General features: G+C 39.2%; 1 protein-coding gene across 2 annotated transcripts in view; it reads right to left on the bottom strand.

The window, feature by feature from the left end:
* LOC106877646 (kelch-like ECH-associated protein 1) overlaps nucleotides 1-20,000 on the bottom strand; it is a 115,277-nt gene that overhangs the window by 73,062 nt on the left and 22,215 nt on the right. The window contains exon 1 of one of the 2 annotated variants that reach the window (XM_014926592.3): nucleotides 1,987-2,844. The exons of the other annotated variant lie outside the window; for it this stretch is intronic. Coding sequence (XP_014782078.1) covers nucleotides 1,987-2,044 — 58 coding nt within the window. The 5' untranslated portion in view covers nucleotides 2,045-2,844. Of the gene's footprint in view, nucleotides 1-1,986; nucleotides 2,845-20,000 lie in introns of those variants that run through there. 2 annotated transcript variants of the gene reach the window in all.

The following is a 20,000-nucleotide window of genomic DNA, read 5'->3' on the forward strand; positions in this document are numbered from 1 at the left end:
TTTAGACTCTCTGATGAAGCCTAAAGGCACACCCGAGTACCCTAATTTTATCTACCGATCACTACAGTACACTGAAAAGATGGAAATAACATGTGGAGTACTGTGACCTCTTGGCAGAAACAGCTGTAAGAAACTGTTCTTCCTTTTCTATTCTAGAATTTACTGGTACTTATTTATGTAAAACACAATCTTTACACTTGTATATATATTCTCATAATTGTTTAAAATAAATAAATAGACATTGTAATGTCTAACAGCTGATGCATATCACCTCTGGATCCCTTCCATTTTACTTCTTGCCGTATATATATGTCACGATGGTTTCTCACTTGACGTATAAGTGTTTGAAGGAAAGGACAAAAAGGGGGGCGGGGATGAAAATAAAAGAAGCCGCATATACTTGCGATGAACGCGTGAATGTAATTCGAGTCCGGATATGAATTTTGCTACGGAGTCACAATGGGCACGATGATGATTTTGATTTTGTACGGGACTGGACAAATGGGTCTGTTGATTGCAGGATAGGATTCTTTTATTGTTCTGTTTCTCCAACTCAAATTGTTTCGATGCATCATGACACGTTTTACGCCACTCAGATCGATCTATGCATTGACTTTCCCAAAATGTTAAATTAACCTGCAGAGATTTTAATGATTGCTTCAAATTATCCTTATATCTAAGAAGTGGTCTCTCTTTACCACAGAACCCCTCTACTTGTTGGCTACACAAAAGAATTTTCGGAATCCAATCATCTTGCATTCGATCGTGCCCTGCCCGTCTACACTGAATTCTCAACAGTATACTTTCGATATTAGAGATACGTTTTCCTAACTTTGTGATATTTGATATCTTATTTTGCCAACTCTATTCAAACTTTAACCTGTTAAGCAAACCCCATTCGAAGATTTAAAATAATAACAGAACAATCATCACCAAAACTGTAGAAAAAGGATACAAAACTGTTCAATTATTTCATGAACTTCAACGAGCAGGCCATTGATTTTAATATAAAGTGAAAGATACTCGAGGAATTGTGTGTGTGCGTCTGTGTCTGTGTGCGTATGTGTGTGTGTGTATGCATGTATGTTGTGTGTATGTACGAACGTGTGTTGATATACATATATGAATGTGTGCATATATATAAATAAATAAATATATATGTATATATATATATATATATATATATATATATATATTTATATATATATATACGTATAGCAAATATATATATCTGATATTTACGTACACACACGCACGCACACATACATTTATATATACATATGTTTATGTATGTATGTATGTATGTATGTATCTAGATATGTACATATGTGTGTGCAAACATACACACACACACATACACACACACACACACACACACACACACACACACACACACACACACACACACATATATATATATATATATGTATGTATGTATGTATGTATGTATATATATATATAGTGCTGATTGCTGATAGTTTCGTCTATTGAAAAAATACTGAATTTATTAGTATTACCAAATAAGTTAGACCAGTCAAATACACACACGCACATAAACAGTCGCATACGCACATGCGCACACACACGCACGCACATACATTCACATGCACATACACACGGATGCACACACACACACACACACACACACACAGACACGCGCGCGTGCACACATACACACACAGGCGCGCGCGTGCGCACACATACACAGTTGCTTATGCAAACTTTTGTGGCTTTTTAAACAAAAAAACTCATCTTAAAAAGATCGTGAAATAACAACAACAACAATAATAATAATAATAATAATAATAATAATAACAATAACAATGAGAAGAAGAAGAAGAAGAAGAAGAAGAAGAAGAAGAAGAAGAACAACAACAACAACAACAACAACAATGATTTCGACTATAATAATAATAATAATAATAATAATAATAATAATAATAATAATAAGGGCAACAACAAAACAACAAAGCATGATGTACTCACTTTGACATTTTTTCGGGTGTACTTTTTGCATTCCCACCCGTGGCATAAAGCAATCCATGGTGTAGTTGAGAATCCACAGAATGTCCAACGCATAGCAGGGTAACTGTCTTTGGCTATCATTAATTCAACGTACACACTCTCAGACAAATAGCAACAACAACAACAACAACAACAGAATCTCGTTGTAAACGTAAAAAAACTATGCAACTGAATATAAATTATTTGATGACAACACAAGGTCCTCTTGACTGCCCGGCCCTCAGCATGTAACTGGTATATATTTCTTTGGCAGCCCGGTGAAATCTAGAAGTGGTGGAATTCCTGGCAAACAGGATTTTGCGTTTGTTTTTGGACTAAGCTATAAAATGCATACATACATATACACGTGCACAAATACATATGCATACTACTTGTACATGCATACAAATAAATTGCACGCATGCGCATAAGTATGCATTCACATTGAAGACAGGTTTGTTTGCTGGAAGGTGAGAGTAGTCTGGGTATCTTCTAGCCAGGCTGTTATGCAAGAATACAGACGAATATTGTAACAGCGGTCCTGGCTTTCTTTACGGAGGCGACAATATACCGACATACACCGCATCGCACCAGCTAATTGCTTCTGTTGATATGTTGCTGTTGTTGTTGCTGTTGTTGTTGTTGTTGTTGTTGTTGTTGTTGTTGTTGTTGTTGTTGTTATCGTTGTTGGTGTTGTTTTGTTTGCAATTAAATCTAACTTTTGTGGTGGCTTCGTTAATGGCTAAGAAGGGTTGTATAAGTGATGTGCTGAAGATTGAAAAGATGAAAGAGAGGCCAAGACACAGACAGAGAAACAGAGATGGAGACTCTAATGAGGCAGACAAGCAGACAGACAGACAGGCAGCCAGATAGAGAGAGACAGGCAGACAGACATGCAGGCAGGCGGGTGGAGAGAGATTATTTAATGAAGAGATTTACTTTACTTGTGAGGAGAAAAATGAAGGAGATGGAGAGGGAGGAGAGGAAATAGTAAAGGATAACGAGAATGGAGAGTGTGGTAGCTTGCGAAAGAAGAGAGAGAGAGAGAGAGAGAGAGAGAGAGAGAGAGAGAGAGAGAGAGAGAGAAGGAGAGAGTGAGTGGGAAACGGATCGATAGTGAAAGTAGAAAGTTAGTGCTGGGGAAGGAGGGGAAACTGCAGATTAATCAAAGTCAGTGAAAGAAAGAATAGCTGCGGAGGACAGTGGTTAAAGAGCAGACATACAAACTGAAGGGAAGGAGAGGGAAAGAGAGTGAGGTGGTGAATATAGGAAACATTTAAAGAATTGTTAGCTCGCCGGACAAAATTCTTAGCGGCATTTCGTCCGTCTTTACATTCAGGGTTCAAATTCTGCCAAGGTCGACTTTGCCTTTCATCCTTTCGGTGTTGATAAATTAAATACTAGTTGAGCACCAGAATCAATATAATAGACTTATCTACTTCATGAAATTACTGGCCTTGTGCCAAGAATTTGAAACCATGACATTAGGCATTCGTTTCTTTTCTCTCTGCCCATCAGGGTGAGTGAGGACAGTTGTTAGCGCATCGAATAGAATGATTTTATGGCATTCATTTCGGTTTTCTGCACTCTAAGTTCAAGTCCTGCCCAGGTTAACTTTACCTTTCATTCTTTCGGTGTCACCATATAAATTACCATCCAGTATTTCCATTTATTCTTCTCTTTATCTCTGGAAGATGAGTGGTTAAATAGTTAGGGTGTTGCACACATGATCTGGTGATTATGGGTTCCATTCCCGTATCGGGCGGCGTGGTGTGTTCTCGACCAAAACTCTTCATTTCTTATTGTTCTAGTAGTGTTTGGGGACCGGCATGTCAGAGAATAGATCTACCGTTTTTTTCTGCGTTTCGTAGAAGGCGACTAAAAGAGGTTGAGCTAAGATTTGCACCCGGACCTCGTAAAACCCTCCTAATATTTCATATTTAGTATTTGTTTTAATGCAATGTTAGTTAAATAATCCAAGGAGCGGAGAATATGTTGGGGGCGGGCTGTGCTTGGAGCATCCGTCGGCATTAATACAGTAAGCTAAACTATATTGGAATATATATATATATATATATATATATATATATATATATATATATATATATATGTATGTATGTATGTATGTATGTATATGTATATAGCCTATGTGTGTGTGCGTGTGTGTATGTGTGTGTGATATCATAAACGATATATACTGGATGTGTGTGTGTGTGTGTGTGTGTGTGTGTGTGTAGTGAGAGAGAGAGAAGAGAGCGGAAAGCGGGTTATATAGACTGATAGACAGATTGACAGACAGAGAGACACACATACAGACAGACAGACAGATAGATAGATAGATAGATAGATAGATAGATAGATAGATAGATAGATAGATTAATCGAAATGAAATTTCACTACCTCTAACTGGAGAAACAACGCATTAGAGTCGTTTTATCTCTGTGCTATGATGGCGGACAAATAGTTGAAACGTCAAACTTCCCATTTTTGACAATTGAACTTCTTGACATATAAGAAACTTCACTTCTTTTAGAGATAAGAGTGATTCTAATTGAATTTACAAACTAAACGATCACTAATACACTTTTGTGCTTCATGCTAAAGTACTTAACTCTTCGTGGTATATACTGTTGACCCATAAATTGGCTTCATTAAAGTCAGAGTGAACCACCGCATGAAGCCAGAACATTAAGTTAGTAATTAAAAGATCGTAGCTCAGTGTGTTTACTTGATGTTATAGTTTCAGTAAAGTCGATGAGGAAAACTACTCCATTTTATATTATATCTGTGTGGAGGCGCGTGACGTAGTGGTTAGGGTGTTGGACTCATGATTGTAAGATTGCAGTTTCGATTCCTGGACTGGGCGAAACGTTGTGTTCTTGAGCAAAACACCTCATTTCACCTTGCTCCAGTCCACTCAGCTGGCAAAAATGAGTATTCCTGTGACGGACTGGTGTCCCGTCCAGGTGGGGAATATATATATCATTAAAACCAGGAAACCAGCCCTTATGAGCCTGGCATGGCTCGAGAAGGAAACAATGCGGTGAGCTGGCAGAATCGTTAGCACGCCGTGCGAAATGCTTAGCGGTATTTCGTCTGCTGCTATGTTCTGAGTTCAAATCCCGCTGAGGTCGACTTTGCCTTTCATCCTTTCGGAGTCGATGGAACAAGTACCAGTTACGCACTGGGGTTGATATAATCGACTAGCCGAAAATTTTCAAGGCCTTGTGCCAAGAGCGTAGAAATAATTATGTAATATCTGTGAGAGTCGAAGTCTTTGATATTGTCCCAACAAGACAAAAGGGAGGGACCAAATTTTTTACTTTGTTCGTAGCAAAAAAGATATGAAACTGTGTAATAGACACGCTTCTATTATGAATCAAGGAGGTGCCTTCTATGTGGTCACCTGCCCTGCTAGGAATAGTAGCTAAGCTTCCTTCAAATCACACCACATCGTCACAGGAAAGGATGCAAAGCATAATGTAGTCCGGGGCACCTTGCACCAATGAAAAAAATACAAGGTAGGACGGGTGCAGGTATGGCTGTGTGGTAAGAAGCTTGCTTCCCAACCACATGGTTCCGGGTTCGGTCCCACGTTGTCGCACCTCGGGCAAGTGTCTTTTACTATATAGCCTCGGGTCGACCAAAGCCTTGTGAGTAGATTTCGTAGACGGAAACTGAAAGAAGCCCGTCGTATATAATGTGTGTGTGTGTGTGTGTGTGTGTGTGTGTGTGTGTGTGTGTGTGTGTGTGTGTGTGTGCGTGCGTGTGTGTGTGTATTTGTCGCTTGACAATTGTTGTCGGTGTGTTCACGTCCCCGTAATCTAGCGGTTCGGCAAAAGACACCAATAGAATAAGCACTAGGCTTACAAAGAATAAGTCATGAAGTCGATTTGTTCGGCTATAGGCGGTGCTCCTGCTTGGCCGCAGTCAAAATGACTGAAGCGAGTAAAAGAATGTCTTTGATCATTGGTCAGTTCGATTAAGGCTAAACAACAATGACAACAATAACAGTAATAAACTAGGCGCAAGATTGCGGTTTCGATTCCCGAACAGGGTGGTACGTTGTGTTCTTGAGAAAAGCTCTTTATTTCGTATTGCACCAGTTCACTCAGCTGTAAAATGAGTAATCTTGTGAAGGACTAGCGCCCCGTTCAGGGGCATTGTTGTAATCTCAGTCCCTTAAACACCATGGAAATTGGGTAACTGGCCCCATGAGCCCTTGGACTTGAGGTAATAAATCCAGGAAATGATGATGATGATGATGTAACCAAAGGATGAGGGTTCCGTTCACCTCGGGAGCGACACCTTTATGGGGTCTTATTTTGGTGTTTGCTGTGTAAGTCTGTATAGGGAACCTAGGGGTCAGAAAACACAAGGGCTGCCCCCAAGCGGCGCATACTCTAACTACACCAATGCAATAAGCTACATGAAATGAAATAATCTCCAGCCAGGAATTGAAACCGTGTCGTGGAGCGAACAGGCTGAGATTTCATTGATATAAGTTTCTTACAGAACAGTGACATTCGTGGTGGGAATGTTTCTCGCGTTTTCTCAAGGACGCCAACGTGAGAATGAAGGGGAAAATTTTTGATAACTGATTTGAAACCGGGTCACACAGCTTATCACTGCATTGCATGTACAATGTTATTACCTTTTGATAGTAAAACAAAACAAAGGCATTTCATTGCCGATACGTGTTGGCTGGTGATTGGTTAATGATTGCTGTAATTATATAATCCCGTGACGAGAAAAATATGTAACCGGGCCAGTGTGTGTATGTGTATGAGCGTGCGTGTGTGTAAGGGAGTGGTGGTGGAGAGAGCGTGTGAGTGAGACTCTGTGTGTGTGTGTGTGTGACTGTGTGTGTGACTGTGTGTGTGTGTGTGCTAGTGTTTCGGTAGTTTTAATGCAGGCAATAAGTCTCTCTGCTGCAACTACTGCGACTGCTGGTGCCGCTGCGGCTTCTTTTATAACAGGTTATTGTTATACTGCTGCTAATGCTGCTGTTATTGTTGCTGCATTTGTTGTGGCTGCTGCTGCGGTTGTTGTTGTTGTTTTCTGATCTTAAGATTGACGCCAAGAATTTTAGCAGGAAGGGGCCAGTCGATTACCTTGACCCCACCCCCGCCGCCTAGGACCTATCACACACGATATTTTACTGATCCCCGGAGTTCACCTCAGCAGGATTTGTTCCGAGTTCAAATCCCGCCAAGTTCAACTCGACCTTTAATCCTTCCGAGTACGATAACATCGAGTACCAGTCATATACGCGGATCAAGGTAATCGACTTATTCCCTCCCAATAACGCAGTTGGCCTTGTGCCAAAATTTGAAATAATTATGATAATGAGCAGGCAGAATTGTTAGCGCGTCGGACAAAATGCTAAACGGCAGTTCTTCTGGCTCTTTAGGTTCTGAGTTCAAATGCCACTGAGATCAAATTCACCTTTCAGCTTTTCGGGGTCGATAAAGTAAAGTACCATTATTATTATTATTATTATTATTATTATTATTATTATTATTACTACTACTACTACTACTACTACTACTACTACTACTACTAAAGGCGGCGAGCTGGCAGTATCGTTAGCGCGCCGGACGAAATGCCGAGGTTGACTTTGCCTTTCATCCTTTCGGGGTCGATAAATTAAGTACCAGTTACGCACTGGGGTCGATGTAATCGACTCAATCCCTTTGTCTGTCCTTGTTTGTCCCCTCAATGTTTAGCCCCTTGTGGGCAATAAAAGAAATAAGAACCGTTAGCACGCCGGGCGAAATGCTTAGCGGTAATTCGCCCGTCGCTACGTTCTGAGTTCAAATCCCGCCGAGATCGACTTTGCCTTCCATGCCTTCGTGGTTGATAAAACGAGTACCAGCCACGCACTGGGGTCGATGTAATCGACTTACTTTCTCCTCCGAAATTGCAGGCCCTGTGCCAAAATTTGAAGACATTATTATTTAGTAGTGACGATCATGTTGATGATCATTATGATGATGGTGGTGGTGGTGGTGGTGGTGGTGGTGTTTGTAGTGGTGGTGGTTGTAAAAGCAACGATCTTTTTTGACGCTGTTGTTGGTGATGACGACAAGACACCGACGATGTCTAGCAATTAATAACTTTGTTTTAATGCGCACAGAATGTTGATGGCATTTTAACAGCATCAAACAATGTTGGCGTCCTTGTCAGTGGACATGATTGTGGTAGTAGTAGTAGTAGTAGTAGTAGTAGTAGTAGTAGGTTACAAAACATTATAGGATCGAGTATGACGAGACGATGTGGTACAGGAACTGGATATACCAAGAATAGGACGCAATGTTATCGAAGCTTAAAAATCGGAATACATTTAGAGTAGCCAGAACTATTGTGTCCACTATAATGAAGGCGACACTCCAGCCATGACCTTAGCCTTGATGGCTAGATTAAGAGTTAAAGATCTAATCCAGTATAATAAGTGAAGTTGTTGCTGCTGTCGCCGTTGCTGCTCCTGCTGTTGTTTTTGTTGTTGTTGCTTAAGCTCAGGTCAAAGTTATTATCTAAGTTATTTCAACTAGAACCACTTCGTTTTGTTTTTCTTTTTTTTTTTCGAGTTAAGTTTTATCTGGCACTACATTTATCGAAATATGAAATCATGTTTGGGCAATCTTTTAAAGGTCGCCGGATTGAACGTTCAACAAAACATTTAACTGCGCTCATAAAAAAAAAAAATAGCAAGCAACAAAGGAGATCCCTGGTAGTTTATCATCAGTTTAAATATCACCCGAGGACACTGTTCTATGAAAGCATGCTCTAACGAACAAACACTCTATATGTTCATTGAGAGATGCAGCATATTTGTATGGCTGTAATATCTTAAATTGTAGGCAATCTCGAACACCATCCGATCTCAGAATATTCCATCAATCGCACGCATAAAGGAATTCCACGTGTGCTTCGAGAAAAGTCCAGTTTCATCGACATTGTGTACGTGTTCTGTGTATAGTTTAATTTCACGGTCTATCATTTTGGTATTCGACGTATTTGTCCAAAGTCGTCTTTAGCTTATCTGTCAGATTACTTTTATTAGTCCTGGAAACGTGAATATCAGATCCTCCAGTGGGATAAGCATATCTTCATGGAAGGTGGACATTTTCAGCATTTTCCTTTCTTTATCTGCGGGTTTATTCTTTTCTCCATCTTTGCCTTCAATTTCTTTCCTTATTGTCTCCAGAGGTTTACCACTTTTTGCTAACTTTGTGCTGAAAGGAGGACGGGACCACTCGGCTTTTCGATTGTCTTCCTTCGTGAACCTTTTTGGTGCTGGTAATACTGAGGTTGAGTCATTTCATATTGTTCCAATTTCCGCTCTATTTAACCTCAGAGCTTCGATCAGGTGAAAGCAGGAGTAACAGTAACATTAAGCATGGTCTTCGCTTCAGGAACCTACTATCCATCCTCTTTCTTTTGCTTTTCTACCTCTAGGCCTTCAGATGGTCTTTACAAACACAAGTGTCACACAAGGACTTCTGCCCTGCATCTCAAGTCTGACTGACCTCCTCTCTGTCCTCACACAGCTATGTAACTCCAGGATAGTTTTGTAGTCTTCAGAGGTTATTAGTACTTGACTATCCGTTAATATCCCATACGATTACATCTTGTGAATTGTCTCCGCGTTCAATCCTTAGTCATATTCTTTTCTACTCTAGCCACAAGGCCCGAAATTTTTGGGGAGGAGGCCAGTCGATTAGATCGACCCCAATACGCAACTGGTACCTAATTTATCGACCCCGAAAGGATAAAAGGCAAAGTCGATCTCGGCGGAATTTGAACTCAGAACGTAAAGACAGACGAAATACCGTTAAGCATTTCGCCCGGCGTGCTAACGTTTCTGCCAGCTCGCCGCCTTAACCCCTAGTCATATTGTGCTACAACAGTAACAATGAACCAAAGGCCTACGTCAATACTAATATCTGTGCTAATGTCACGTTTACTTATCCTGGCTTTATATTGCAAAATTTTAATATTTTCACGCTTCCATATACCCTACTGTATGGAAACATTCTTTTTCTTTTTTTCATTGACGAATTTCACACAACTTCGTCGAGCAAGGAGGCAGATTCCAATTTCCTTTATATTCCTCTTGATGCCTTTTGATACTGTTCTCAAGGGCCCAACAATAATTGACACTATCTTCATTTTCCATAGCCGGGCTATTTCGTACTTAAGAGGCTTCTTCTTCTTCTTCTTCTTCTTCTTCTTCTTCTTCTTATTATTATTATTATTATTATTATTATTATTATTATTATTATTATTATTATTTCAAATTGTGGCCCAAGGTCAACAGATTTAGCGGAAGTGGGTTAGCAGTTTGCAGCTACCCCAGTATTTGATGGTACTCTATTTTATCGACCCCGAAAAGATAAAATAAAAAAGTTGATCTTTGTAGGATTTGAAGTCAGAACAGAAACTTCTGAAACAAATACCATACACCATCTTTTCGACGCTCGAACGGTTCTGCCCCCACAATTATAGGCGCAAAACCACACTTTTTGGAGAAAAATTGTAGTTCATAAAATCGACTCAGTTATGAAAGGCAAAGCCGGTTCAGGTCGGATTCGAACTCAAACAGTAAAGGTTCACAACAAAATAACTCAGTGCATTTTAGCTAAAACTCTAACGATTCTACCAATCCCCTGTAAGTTGTATAAACAAGAATGGCAACAACAATAATCAAGTAATAATGCCATATATTTTATATCTATTATTAAATTTTGCAAGTCATTCTACCTGAGATTTACTTACAGGGTAAATGAGACGGCAGTTGGCACGTCTTTCCTTTGACTGTCGTTTGAGGTACATTGATATGATACAATTCAATTCAAATTACTTTTATTACTATTATATATAATTACAGGTGAAAGTGAGGTATTCACTGATACTAAAACTCATGACGATACAGCATGATTGGAGAAAAAATAACAAAAGTATTTTGTTGTTTGACAGGAAACGAGTTTTCCGCTTCATGCGAATTGTTAATGGCAGTTTAGAGAAATGGCAAAAGATATTAGAATTTCAATGTTATAATCACCTCCAGATGTCTGCCACTTTGAACAAACGCCGTAACTCTAGCGTGAAGGAGAAGCCTTGTTCTATCCGGCATTAAGCCACTTCTTAGACATGGATGGGTGTGTTCAACCGTGTGCAAGACATTGGGGAAAAGCAACGGTGTGGATAATGTGATTATAGGGAGATTTAGGTTGTACGGGAAGAGAGAGAGAGAGAGAGAGAGAGAGAGAGAGAGAGAGAGAGAGTGAGAGGGAGAGAGAGAGAGGGACAGAGAGTGACAGAGACAGACAGACAGACAGGGAAACAGTGTAAGAAAAACCATGTTCAGGTGGAGCGCTAAAACAATGTATACTACAAACACTACACAAAATTTACACTTTATATGTATATAATTATGTACATGTGTACATACTTATATACATGTGTACATACATACATACGATGGGGTGTTGAAAAATTCCAGGCTTTGAGTAAGAGAAACTACAAACACAAATACATAAAAAAAAGTGTGCACAGGCTGTGATTACCTGTACTGCGGCAAATGACAAATAGTGCATTGAGAACCCAGGTTCGAATTTTCCCCAAGACACCTGACGAAGGCTGGAAGGTCTATCAGCCGAAACGTTGTGTTAACAACAAACAAGATGAGGATAAATATCTGTCAAATATAAATAATGTAAATAATGTACATAATTCCTCATCTCTTAAATATAGAATCGTGTATTGCTTATATTATTTTCAGGGAGAGTACGCACCATGTACGCTATTCTTGAAAAATATGATTACATGTAATCAAATATGCATAATATGGTCTAAAGAATATTCGCCTTCTTTTCTTAACACTTTGAGCGACGGCTTTGTGAGTGCAATAGTTAATCCAGACACGTTTTTTTCTCTCCGTTATTTTCTGCTCTCTCCATCTGTTTTCTCTCCTCGTTCCTTTCAAAAGAAGAGCGTAAGATCGAAACGTCAAAGACTCTTCCACTTCTCTTAAGCGTCAAGTGGTAATTATTTTATCAACACCGGAAAGATGAAAGGCATAGTCGACCTCGGTGGAATTTGAACTCAGATTGTAAAGACAGACGAAATTCCGCAAAGTGTTTTTCCACGTGCAAACGATCCTACCAGCTCGTCACTTTAGCACTTGCAAAATAATGGCAATAGTATCATAATATTAACTCTACCAATTTTATCTTCCTGTTATGTGTATTAACATAGGTGCAGGTGTGGCTGTGTGGCAAGAAGCCTGCTTCCCAATCACATGGTTCCGGGTTCAGTCCCACTGCATGGCACGTTGAGAAATTGTCTTCTACTATAGGCCCAGGCCTACCAAGTTTTATCAGTGGACTTGGTAACCGGGTACTGAAAGATGCCCGTTGTGTGTCTATATATATATATATATATATATATACATATGTGTGTGTGTGTGTGTATGTGTGTGTGTGCCTTTGCACCTGTGTTTGTCCCCATCACCGCTTGACAGCCGGTGTGTGTGTGTGTGTATATATATATATATATATATATATATATATATGTATGTATATATGTATGCATGTATTTATATGTATGTTTATGTGTGTGTGTATGTGTGTGTATATAATTGTTAAACAGGACGTCAAACATTAAGGCAAGGCAAACATTACATGTCATATACGATATATATGACATGAAATGTTTGCCTTCTTTTAATGGTTGATGTCCTGTTTAACAATTATACATCTGCTGCATCGGAAATCTGCAATGGTTCCATAACTACCGTCTCGGCTATAACCTTGGAGCCCCAGTAATCCGTTACAGCACTTACCTAGCGTACCTAATCGTTTAGATCACCTGTGAACTAAACCCCCATACTTTGTATATATATATATATAGATAGATAGATAGATAGATAGATAGATAGATAGATAGATAGATAGATAGATAGATTGGGAAAAATGTGGAGAGAAGGGATAGGAGTGTGAGAAGGAGGCGGGGAGGGATGCAATGACTTTGCGAAATTTATTTCATCTGAAATCCAGCAAGAAAACTATAAATAGAATCAGTGGGAAATTAAGCAATTCACCTCTCATTATTAGATTTCTCTATTTCTTCACCTATTATGGTTTTTGGCAAGTTGTAATTGAAAGATATATATATATATATATATATATATATATATAAACAAATAGTAAATGAGTATATGCATATATACGTACAGGTATGTGCATACCGACATCCACCTGTATGTATAGGTGCATATCTGGGTACAGGACATTGCAAACAAAACGTAGACGAGAAAACACACAAGCCACATAGAGAACATTCTACTTCATCAGCTACCCCCGTTTTAACACCGGCGTTTCGAAGAGCTGGGCAGGACGCATCGCTAAAACGGCTCTTCCCATGGACCGCAAATTTTAGAGCGTGTAAAATTCCTGAGATCCATGGTGAGTTCTCTCCAGCGGTTTTTGTCCCTCATCATTGATGCCATGTCCTGTGTCTTCCAGAGACAAATGTCTGTCCTTAGGCCATCAGCATATGTCATATTCGGTCTCCCTTTTCTCCTGTGTCTGTGTAGGGGCTGTCACGGGAGCACTGAGTGCACTACAAACTCTTAATGACGATCAGCATGTCCAGCTGACCCCAGTCACCTCTGTGTTATTTTCGAGCTAACATTTGGAAGGTTCCCGAACTGCTCTGAGTTCTTCATCCTCAGCGTATACTGATTAACATTCAGAGACATCTTCAGCATTCTCGTGTAGCACCCATCTACCATGTGGGTGAGTTTCTTGGTCAATATCCAAGTCTCAGACACCGGAATTTGAACTCAGAACGTAGCGGCAGACGAAATACCGCTAAGCATTTCGCCCGGCGTGCTAACGATTCTGCCAGCACGCCGCTTTAATATATATATATATATGATATATATATATATATATATATATATATATGCATGTATCTTTGTGTGCATATATGTATATGCATGTACGCATATAAATAAATATGTATATAAATATGTAATATATATATATATATGTATATATATATATATATATATATATATATATATATATATATATATATATATATATATATATATGTATGTATATATATGTATATATATATATATAGATATATAGGTGTGTATGTGTGTATGTATGTATGTATTAAGAGCCGCTGGTGAGAATTAAGGTGGTCTACACCAAAATTCGAAATCGCGATACGCCTACATGCGCTAGGGACTTACTCCATTTTGTCAGTCATTAAGTAAAGTATAGTGCTATAGTGGCTTTGGAGTTAATTTAACTCTTATTTTAGCATAAGCGATGATAGCCAGCACCCTCCGTCACGTTTGTGACCTCTATTAATATACATGTATATATATATTTATATTCATTTATACACACTCCCCAACACATATATAGACGCAAGTATATTGATTTATGTGTAGGTATGTATATGTACGTTTACACTCAAACTTATGAAGACAGAGAAAAAGAAAAGACAACAAAAGACAACAAAAGAAAGGGAGGTGTTTTTTACTTAACGAATGAGTAAGAAAGGCAGAGATAAAATGACTTTGCAAAATATCGATTACATCTCGCATTTAAAGAGCATGATGCAAAAACTAAATTTAACATTCGGTGGAAAATCCTAGAGAGAAATGCATTGTAGATTAATGAACCTAAAATGTGCAACTCATGTACACTTGAAAACATGATAAAAATTCGGTAAATCTATAAACCATGATCGCTGAAGTTTTTCGAAATGCCGCTACTGTTTCACGTCCATTGCTAAGTTAATTCGAGCCAAGTTCCTTCCCTTAAATCCTAATAGCACCTTTGCCGTCTACAACAGCTATATAGTGTCTTATGCCGGAAATATGCATAAATTCTGACCACGTGACCTGCCACAGATGATGAAAACAAAGCTTCCCAACGACCAATGAGGATCTTCCTTCCATGTTGCATGACGCACATTTGATTAGATTTGTGTCTGTGAAACCCCGAGTAATGGACGCTTGAGGCGACAACTTTGCATCTGTATGTGTATGCTTACATACATACACATGCACACACGCAAACACACACGCACGCACACACACACTCACAGTGTGATATATAAAACCCATGGCGTGCCACCTCTGAACGTTATATCCTTCATTTCTTTAAAAATAAATCACAAACATTAAGTTATGAGTTTGAGAGAGATTTGACAATTAGATCCAACAAAGAGACTGCATCATCAGTGGGAGTATAGTTTAGTGACAGAGTGTACGATTGAAGTAAGAATGAAGTTTTGTTTTCATAGCGTTTATGCCTTTGTTTCCTTCAGTTTAACAGCCTATATTTCTGGACAAAATATACGTGAGGTTGCACCTTTCTTTGGATCAAGTTAACAACGTCCAGAGGGTTAAATCTTCACAAAAATGCAACAGAAGATCTTCAAAGGTTAGCATCTTAGACAAGATAACTTCAAAGCATGTCATTTTAGATCACTGAAAATCATGAAAGCTCATCACTTCAGAAACTTATCATTTCAAACCGGCTGACCGACAGATCAATTAACAGGTATGATTAGACAAATCAGCAAAATATTTGCATTATAGTGAGAAATCTTTTATAATCAGATTGATTTCCCAACATGTGCCAGCTGAAGAACGTAGTGGTGGAAGAGGCCATCTAGGTACAATGTAATCAAATAACGATATTCTTCTCCACAAAGATCAGAAGTCAAGGTACTTTTACACTTCATTTACTTTACACCTGTAAGCTGTGTGTGTGTGTGTGTGTGTGTGTGTGTGTGTGTATGTGTGTGTGTGTGTGTGTGTGTGACATAAACAGAATGAATCGGTTCATTCTAACTTCTTGATATATGTGTGTGTGTGTGTATCTGCATAGTATGCCTTCATTTTTCTAGTTGGAAAAAGTCACGTACGCACATGCACCTGAATTCAAGCGATAAAAAAAACATCCAGTCTAACGTATTTGCATTTCGCATCAGAGGTGAGTCCGTTTGGTTGGATACCAATCGTTAGAATGGGAAGGGGTAGAGATGGTGGGTAGGGTTTCTTAGTACACTGACCCTCTACTAGCAACCCGAACTGATATTGAGAAATTAGAGTGCTCAACTGTAATATGATCAAGATCTTAGTCCCAGTATTGCTAGTAGTAGTAGCAGTAGTAGTAGTAGTAGTAGTAGTAGTAGTAGTGGGGTGAGGTGGTGGTGGTGCTGATGATTGTATTGGTAATGGTAGTGGCAGCGGCGGCGGCGGTAAAGGTGACAATGTTGATGGTAATGGTGGTGGTGGTGGTGGTGGTGGTGGTGGTGGTGCTGCTGCTGCTGCTGCTGGTGTTGGTGGTGCTGGTGATGGTGATGCTGGTGATGGTGATGGTAGTAGCGGTGGCTGTATTCGAAGAAGGTAATCGTGGGGAACGTGTGATATTTGGGATAATTTTCAATTTGGTCTTTCTTTGAGCTCCAACATTGGACGCTCAAAGCACAGACAGGAGAGAGAGTGAGAGAGAGTGAGAGATAGAGTGAGAGAGGGAGAAAGAGAGAGAGAGTGAGAGAGAGAGAGAGAGAAAGAGAGAGCATTGGACTTAATTCGATCTAAGAACAATTTTCATGTTATGATTGTTGTTGTTGTTGTTGTTGTTGTTGTTGTTGTTGTTGTTGTTGTTGTTGTTGTTGTTAAGCCCCAGGATGACACTTTTCAAACAGATTTATGGCGGACCATTTAGTAATTTATTAAGGCACATTATGTCGAAGACTAGATTAGCCTTTTAATCTAAAGTTCAACCACCACACAGATGCTCCCTCACTGGTTTGTGCGTGCTTATGTGTAGCTCTATATGTGTGTGTTAGTCTCTGCGTATGTGTGTGTGTGTGTGTGTGTGTGTGTGTGTGTGTGTATGAAAACGTGCCAAGGCGCGTGGCTTAGGGGTCAGGGTACTCGGCTTACGATGGTAAGGTCCTTGAACAAGACACTTAATTTCACTATCCTCCAGTCCACTCGTCTGGAAAAAACAATGAGTTGTACCAGTAATTTAAGGAGCCAGCCTTGTCATATTCTGCGTCACGTTGAATCTCCTTCATAACTACGTTAAGAGTACATGCTTAAAGGTAAGCGTGTCTACGGAGTGCTCAGCCACCTGCACCTTAATTTCACGAGAAGGTTGTTCCGTTGATCGGTTCAACGGGGAAACCTCGTCGTCACAACCGACGGAGGGCCAGCGAGTGCAGAGTCTTCTGTGCAAGACAAACTGCATTCGATGGCAAGACTCTAGCTTGGGAATTTTTGGAAAATATAGATGTGCCTCTTAGTCCCCACAATTCCTGGCTCTGCTCTGGCTCGGAGAAGTAGTGCTTGTCAAGGGCCTTAGTTAATGGTCAAATAACAGAAGCTGGACCTGTAGACTCGGAGAAAGCCTGGCCAAAAGACATGAATGTCTTAGGCTGAGCGGTGTGTGAGTCTAAGACGTCCTGATATCACGTAAGGGTTAAACAGATTCTGTACTTGAATGGCAAACTCGGGAGAGTGAGGGACCAACTGAATCAACGAAATAAACGGGCGGAAGTAAATGGGAGGCCATAGTTGTATATTTCCACGGAAATTCATGAATCTTCAGGTTTTTGGAATGAAGGTCCTTGATAACCGACATTTATAGACATGGCACTTGAAGAGAAGTAAAATGGAGCGGAGACATGTTGAGAGAGAGAAGTGCAGAGTGAGGGTTGGATGAGAAGTAGATAGGCGAGTTTAGTTCAAATGAAAATAGATATGTATAATATTGATATCTATGCCATAAATATTGCACTCGTTGATCTATTCGTGACGGTTAATGACAAGAAGTTATTATATACGTGGTCCTTCGATATCTTCCTTTAAGATTTATTGGAAGATATGATGACCACAAGAAAAAGAACAAGTTCTTTCTTAAATATCTTTTAACTTAGCAATGGCTGCTACTGTTGACAAACAGTCTATATATATAACGTACGAGGGCCGCCTGGTGGCCGTTTTACCAACAGAAATAGTAGCCAAATTTTATCAAATAACACTGCACTTGCTTTGAAGCTAGACTAGCACACCGGACAGGGTAAACCTATACACAAAGAAACACAGACGGGATGGTCGAGGCTGGGATGCCTATATTCACAGGTTTGATTTATCATTGTTAACAATCTACAACTGTATTAGTTTTACACACACACACACGCACACACACACACACACACACACACACACACACACACACACACACACACACACACTCTTGAGTAAACAGAATTTTTCTTTAGAATATTTTATGGACGTTAAATATTCAACTATGTCGAACGAAGCTGGGCCGGCTCAATGTATATCATTCACATGATAAAGAAATCTTCTGAATAACGGTGTACCCTTTCAGATAGCAGAAATGCCTATTTATAAATTATAAAGATTATCATAGACGAAAAACTATCAATAAAATAAAGTAAGTAACGAGTGTTTCTAAAATGTAAAAGGGAACCACATTGGAGAATTTCTCTATCTTGTCAATGGTTCGAGTTAAAAGAATTTAATGCCCATAAAATGTTCTGAAGAATATTTCTGTTCATTATGTTACCATACAGCTATGTCTGTACATCTACATGTATAATTATATGTGTGGGGAAGGCGGCGAGCTAGCACGCCGGGCGAAATGCTTAATGGTATTTCGTCTGTCTTTACGTTCTGAGTTTAAATTCCGCCGAGGTTGACTTTGCCTTTCATCCTTTCGGGGTCGATAAATTAAGTACCAGTTGCGTGTTGGGGGGTCGATCTAATCGACTGGTCCCCTCCCTGCAAAATTTCGGGCCTTGTGCCAAGAGTAGAAAAGACTTATATGTGTAGAGTCGCAATGGTCCAGTGGTTAGGGCAGCGGACTCGCGGTCGTAGGATCGTGGTTTCGATTCCCAGACCGGGTGTTGTAAGTGTTTATCTAATTATCTACGCATCTATCTATCTATCTATTTAGCTAGCTAGCTATCTGTTTATCTCTGTTTATCTCTATTTATCTGTATCTATCGCTATCTAGCACACACACACATACACGCACACACAAACATGGTTCTTGTTCCTTGGTGAATCTGAAAACTTGTGTCGATTTAAAACTAATATATCCGAAGACAAAAGAAACAGCTGGTATTGAACAGTTGTCAGTACAAAACTATGTATTGTTAGAAAGAAAAGAAAAAATCGAAGCGTTAATCCACACATATATAAAATAGAATAAAAAGTCGCTGAGTCAAAGGTTTTTAAAAGCTGTCAAGTTAACTCCTTTCAAAATCTCCAAGTCTCAGTGACGCGTAGAGAAAAACAATTTTATTTTATTATATGAGTAAGTATATATGTGTTATGTCTCTTCCATCAAAAACAAAATAGACGATATTAAGCTTTGCTTTTGTTCAAACATGATATAGCAGTTTTCTTTCTCCATTCTGTTCTGTTTTTATGTTTTCTGAGAAGCACTTGGGACTTTATGCACATATATTATTATTCAACACGTTATAATTTACTGCGGATTGTTCAGTGTAAATTACACAAAAGAATATTTATGATTGTTTTGGTAGGGGTGGAGTATATATATATATATACAAACACTTGTCGTTGTATAGACAACATCTTAGTTTTATATATAATTTTTTTGCTTCGTCATTGTTCCTTTAATTACTTAGACGCAAATCAATTACTGAAGCAGAAAAAAAAAAATAGTAGTCGACTGAATCGACCTTAAGATATTACTGCTGACGATTTAATCGGCTGCGATGACTACGAAAGACGAGGTCAACACTAAATGATTTACGGTATTTTGTGAGGATTTCAGTTTTCTCAAACGTGTTTACCGCCTTTCCGAAAACGTAACTGACGTGAGAAAAGCTCTCTCGCCTGACATGGGAAATTTTTCTGACACCTCGGAAAGTAATGACTTTATATCCTTTACTTA

This window comes from Octopus bimaculoides, chromosome 8 (genome assembly GCF_046866305.1).
Source record: "Octopus bimaculoides isolate indiv1 chromosome 8, ASM4686630v1, whole genome shotgun sequence".
NCBI lineage: Eukaryota > Metazoa > Mollusca > Cephalopoda > Octopoda > Octopodidae > Octopus > Octopus bimaculoides.